At 25.0% G+C, this 5695-nt stretch overlaps 2 protein-coding genes across 2 annotated transcripts; both read left to right on the forward strand.

The window, feature by feature from the left end:
* Positions 1–3345: 3345 nt before the first annotated feature.
* On the forward strand, positions 3346–4308 carry DICPUDRAFT_44321 (uncharacterized protein; the record flags this gene model as incomplete). Its single annotated transcript, XM_003295045.1, has 1 exon — positions 3346–4308. A coding segment is annotated over one exon (963 nt), but the record flags the coding sequence as incomplete, so codon positions are not given.
* Positions 4309–4752: 444 nt separating this feature from the next.
* DICPUDRAFT_160248 (uncharacterized protein) lies at positions 4753–5130 on the forward strand (the record flags this gene model as incomplete). Its single annotated transcript, XM_003295046.1, has 2 exons — positions 4753–4762; positions 4841–5130. 2 exons carry the CDS (start codon positions 4753–4755, stop codon positions 5128–5130), a joined length of 300 nt encoding a protein of 99 aa, XP_003295094.1.
* Between the last annotated feature and the right edge of the window lie 565 nt (positions 5131–5695).

Below are 5695 nucleotides of genomic sequence, written 5' to 3' on the forward strand. Positions count from 1 at the left end.
TTACCATTAACCAGTTCAGATTTTAGCTGTTTTAGTAATATTTATAGTTTTTCATTTGAAAAACTAAGATTTGAGGATAATTTCATAAATAATGCTTTTACTACTGGCACATCCATATTATTTTCATCACTTGACAGTCCAACAATTTTAAACTTTGGGGCTGGTACTTTCAAAAATTTTAATCAATTTTATATCGGAGCTCTATATCCAAATATTAGCAAAACATATTCTTTATCACAAGTTGCACAAGTTAATAATTTGTAAGTACAATCCATTTAATTTTTTTTTTTAAAATTTTTTTTTAACACTTTATTTTTTTTTTTACTATTTTTAAATAGTTATATTATTTTACAATTAGATCAAAGAGAATTTGGTAGCTCTGATATAGATTTCATAGAGTATACCAATGATGTCTCAACTGATCCAAAAACCAAACTTTTTATTTCACCTGTTTCTGTTCTTCCAGATTTAAGTAGATTTACTTTAAATTCATGGTAATGTTATTAATATTGTTTTTGTTTTTTTTGTATCTTTTATTAATAATTTAATTATTTTTAGTACACTTTATTTATATCCAAATTTCCAAGTTGACTCCTTTTCTAAATTATCAACATATACAAATATTAAATCTCTCTCGATAACAAGTTACTCATCACCGTTATTGGCATTTCCAGAATTTCCATCTAATAACGTTTTTAATAGTTTCTCTTTAGGTTCAAAATTTCTTAAACCAAATAGTTTAATTAGTTTAGCTAGTTTCCAAAGTGCATCCGAAATTTCTTTTTCTCTTGTGGGAAGAGATTTTCATATTGACCAAAAAGTTCCATTTACCGACTTCCCATCAAGATATTCATCTTTTTCATTTTCAAATGGAAATATTAAAAATATTCCGCCATATGACTCATTTGGTTCAAACATTACCAAAATCATTTTAGCAGATAATTTAATGACTGGTGGACTCCCAGTATATAAAAAAGAATATGGATTAAAAACATTGTAAGTGAATTTAGTATAAAATTATTATTATTTGAAAATATTTAATAAAAATTAACAAAAATTTTATTTTATAAAATGTAGGAGTTTGATTCATAATCAATTAACTGGAACCATAGATAAATCATATTGTATGATCGAAAATTTTTTTTTTATGAACAATAGTTTCAGTGGTGAAGTTCCATCATGTTTTACTTGCCATTCCGACATTTTAGGTGATTTAAGTTTAATGTTTAACAATTTTACCAATGTATCACCAAAACCACCTTGCACCACGATAATTTTAAATGCCGAAACTTTAGGTGGAGGAAATTATATTTTATATGGTGAGGATATTGGATTCAGTGCATCAAATTTCAAAGTTTATTCAGATGGCTCTAGTGTCGCAATTTCAAAATCAATTTCTATTCTTCCAAATAATTTAATTCAATTCCAAACAACTTTAAGCAATTATACATCCTTTACCATAAATTATATAAACACTGTACCACCCATATATATTGATGTTGTAGTTAATAATCAAATTGCTCCTGAGATTGAAAATATTATAAACAACGATAATGAAGGATCATTCACATTGCAAGGAAGATATTTTTCAAACAATAGAAGTGCTCTCTATGTTCAAATTGGTGGTAATGATTGTAATATTCAAACATCAACATTTTCTCAAATTAATTGCCATGTTGCCAACTATGATGGTCTTAGCAGAAATTTAACAGTATTTGTTAAAATGGTAGATCAAGTCTCTGGCATAATGTTAGATCCAGTATCGACAAATGACCACTATGCTTCATCCATTTACATTGCTAAACCAGATACCGATAATAAAAGTATTGCTACCATTAAAGGTTGGTTTGGTGATACCCATCAGGGTTTGTCTATTGCCATTGGTGATAAAAAATGTGATCCCCAAGAAAATAATAGTACAACCATTATCTGTACATTTAATTATGGCGGTTCAGGTATAGTTTCATTAAACATCACTCAGAATCAAAAGGTATGGATCGGCAAAGACTATTATTCATATCCTTGCAAACAAAGCCATGTCCAAATGGTTGCTCAAAAAATGGTGTATGTTCTAAAGGTGAATGCCAATGTTATGATGGTTATTTCGGATTTGATTGTGCTTCAAAAACTACCGATGATAATGAATTACCAAAATCAAATCTAACAGTAGGTGAGGATTCAGGTTCCATCTCAATCAATAATCAAAAAACCAATTTCGATATCTCTATTGTCCGATTACTCGAAACTGACTTAATTGGTAATGTAGTAAGAAATTTTTCACTAAAAACCAACTGGGATACTGAAAAGAATGAAAATCAAAATACTTGGAAATTCTCTCAAGTTTTATTTGACAATTCATCCATTGTATACTATGTAGAAAAATCAGACTCGAGAAAACCAATGTCCTTTGCCGGTGTAGATTTTACATTAGAAAAAGACTCTGTTAAAACTAGAGTAGAAATTACCAATTACAAGTACCAAAGCACATTAAACACATTGCAATTAATTTTAGAATCATCAGTAAGTTTACTCGATAACACCAATGAAAATAACAATGAATGTAATGATAAATCAGTAAATATCGACTCCAACAACACCAATTTCATAACCATCAAAAAGGATGGAAAGAAGTTGTATTCAAGAATCATTGACCACATTCTTTCAGATGATAGACCCAATTTTATGAACACTAAAATTATTCATCAATCCAGCTCATCATTAACTTTAAGTTTAAATTTACCACATTGCATAAACTGTATCATTGATCCAGGTAAGTTTTTTTTTTTTTTAAAATTAAATAGTTTTAAAATTCAAAATATTAATAATTTTTTAAATTTTATAGATTTCTCTGTATTATTATCATCAGATTACAAATCTTCATGCAAATCTAAAAGTTATATTTTACCAGTAGCCATCGTTGTACCAGTTGTAGGGGTTGCTTTAATAGTAACCACAGTCCTTTTAATAAAACACAAACAAGGATCTGCTCTCTTAAAAATGAAATTATCCAGTTTCTTTGGTAGAAAATATTAAAAAAAAAAAAAAAAATCGAACCTTTTATTATAAATTAATAATTAAAAATAAATACAAATTTTAATCATTCAAACTCATCACATTCACATCTGTGTTTTACCCCCTTATCACCACTTTTTTTTTTTTTTTTTAATCATAATATAAAAACAAATATAAATCATATTAATAAAAATATAATCATATAAATAAATATATAAATAAAAAAAAAAAAATTTAAATAAATATAAATTAATATATATTAAAATTTAATCATTTTACAATTTTAAAAAATGATTTTTTTTAATAATGAAAATTATTTATTTAAAATAATAAATCAAGAAAATAATAAAAATAATAAAAATAATAGGAAGTAATTGTGGTTTAGAACCAGGTTCAATTCCAAACCGAGTAAAGAAACTAACATTTAGGAATCAATTTAATAACAACGATGTTCAAATTGCGCCATATATAATACCAAATTCAGTAGAAATATTGCATTTCATTTCATATAATAGTACGCAAAGATATGATGTCAATGTTATTCCCCCATCAGTTCATACATTGCTAATTACCAATATTTGTCATCCACTTGAATATGGATCAATTCCTCCATCCGTCACAAATCTTGAGGTGGGTTTTGACCAACCTCATAAACCCAATGTAATTCCTCCATCTGTAACTGTTTTAGCAATAAACACAAGTATTGAATACTTAACTATCGACTCAATTCCTAATTCAGTTAAGCATCTTGTTTTTGATAATTTCAAAAATGAAAAAATACCACCCAATTGCATTCCGTCATCAGTAGAGTATTTAGAGTTTTCAAATTCATACAACCAACCTATTGATGGTAGTTTTTTTAAAGATATTAAGACATCGAATTTAAAGACGATTGTTTTTGGGTCAAGATTTAATAACAAAATACTCCCAGGTTCGTTACCAAACTCATTAAAAAGTATTACATTTGGGTTCCATTACAATTTAAAATTAGAAGAAACAAACATTCCAAAAGGTGTAGAGCATATTAAATTCAACTATATATTCAACCAAGCACTTAAAGGTTTACCAGACTCATTAACAAAACTCGAGTTAGGTTATTGCTTTGATCAACCTATACTACCCAATACACTCCCACAAAATTTACATTATCTAGAGTTTGGATATTCCTTTAATAGCGACTCCATTTTATTCCCATCTGTTTTACCAAAATCTCTTAATACTTTAATAATTGGGAAAAATTATGAATTTCCAATTTCAGATTTACCTAAATCAATCAATAAAATAATACAAAAATAAATTTGAGTCTATATATAGATTTAATTTTTAGTTTAATTATTCATATCTTCTTTATAAAATTTAAAACAAAAAAAACAAAACAAAAAAAAACAATCTTTATATTTCTCTATGTATTAAAGGTTTATATAAAAATAAAATAAACACTAAACATCCACCCACAACACACTCCAATACTTCATTATAATTCACCAAAATTTTTTTTTTATTTATTCTATTTTTAAAATTTCAATAGAGTGTATTTTTAGAAATTGGTTTTTTAAAAAAGAGATACAAACGTTTTAAAACATTGATTTAAAAAAAAAAAAAGTTGAATTTTTTTAATCAAAAAAAAAAAAATTTTAATATAAAATAAAAAAAAAAAAATTTTAATTGAAAATAATTTTTTTTTTTATTTTAATTTTTTAAAGGGATAAAAAAAATATAAAAAAATTATTTATATATAAAATGGGTAAGGGTAAAAAATATTTATTTATAGTCACAATATTAATTTATTAAAATTTATATTAACTTTTTTAAATAATCTAATTAATAGATTATGATTTATTTATGGAATATTGGGAAAGAAAAGAAATAGATAAAATAATTGAAAAAATGAACCAAGAATTGAAAAAATTAATGGATGGTTGTCAAGGGCCCAATGTTTTTCAGCAACAACAATTAGATTGTGACCCAAGCCAAAAACCCCAAGATCAAAAGATTTTGAGTGGTGAAGATGTTCATTTATTTATAAGCTCTGAAAAAAAGGAATCTCAAATAGATGTGGTCCAAAAAGATAAAAATGGTGATCTCTCCCTTGAAAATAATAAAATAGAAGATACGTAATCCTCTATCAATTTTTTTTTTTTTTTAAAAAATAAATAAAATTTATTAAAAACTAATAAAAGAATGTTTGCTATTAATGTTATTATTTTTATTTTTTATTTTTTATTATTAGACTCTTTTTAATTGTTTTATTATTAAACTCTTGTTTTAGTTTTTTCTTTTAATAAATTTTTTTTTAATTGTGATAGTTTTAATATATAAGATATAATAATATTTGTTTGATAAAAAAATTTAAATTTATTGCTAAAGCCAATCAAATTCTAAAAATTTTCTCACCCTAAATTTATGGAATAATTAAATTTGCCAATTTCTATGGATGTGATTTTCAAAGAAGGGAGTTTTTTTTTTTTTTTACACAAAAATAAAAAATTATTAAAAAATTTATTTTTTTGAAAAATGGTCGAAGGTAGGTGATCTAAATTCAAAATTATTTAAAAATATAAATAAACTAATTTATTTTTTCTAAAACAGAGGAAAATGATGCTTCACAAGATTGTTATCATATTCAAGAAGAGCAACTTAACTGTGACCCAAGCCAGTCTCAAAATGAAGAAGAAAATGAAAT

This window comes from Dictyostelium purpureum (assembly GCF_000190715.1).
Source record: "Dictyostelium purpureum unplaced genomic scaffold DICPUscaffold_725, whole genome shotgun sequence".
NCBI lineage: Eukaryota > Evosea > Eumycetozoa > Dictyosteliales > Dictyosteliaceae > Dictyostelium > Dictyostelium purpureum.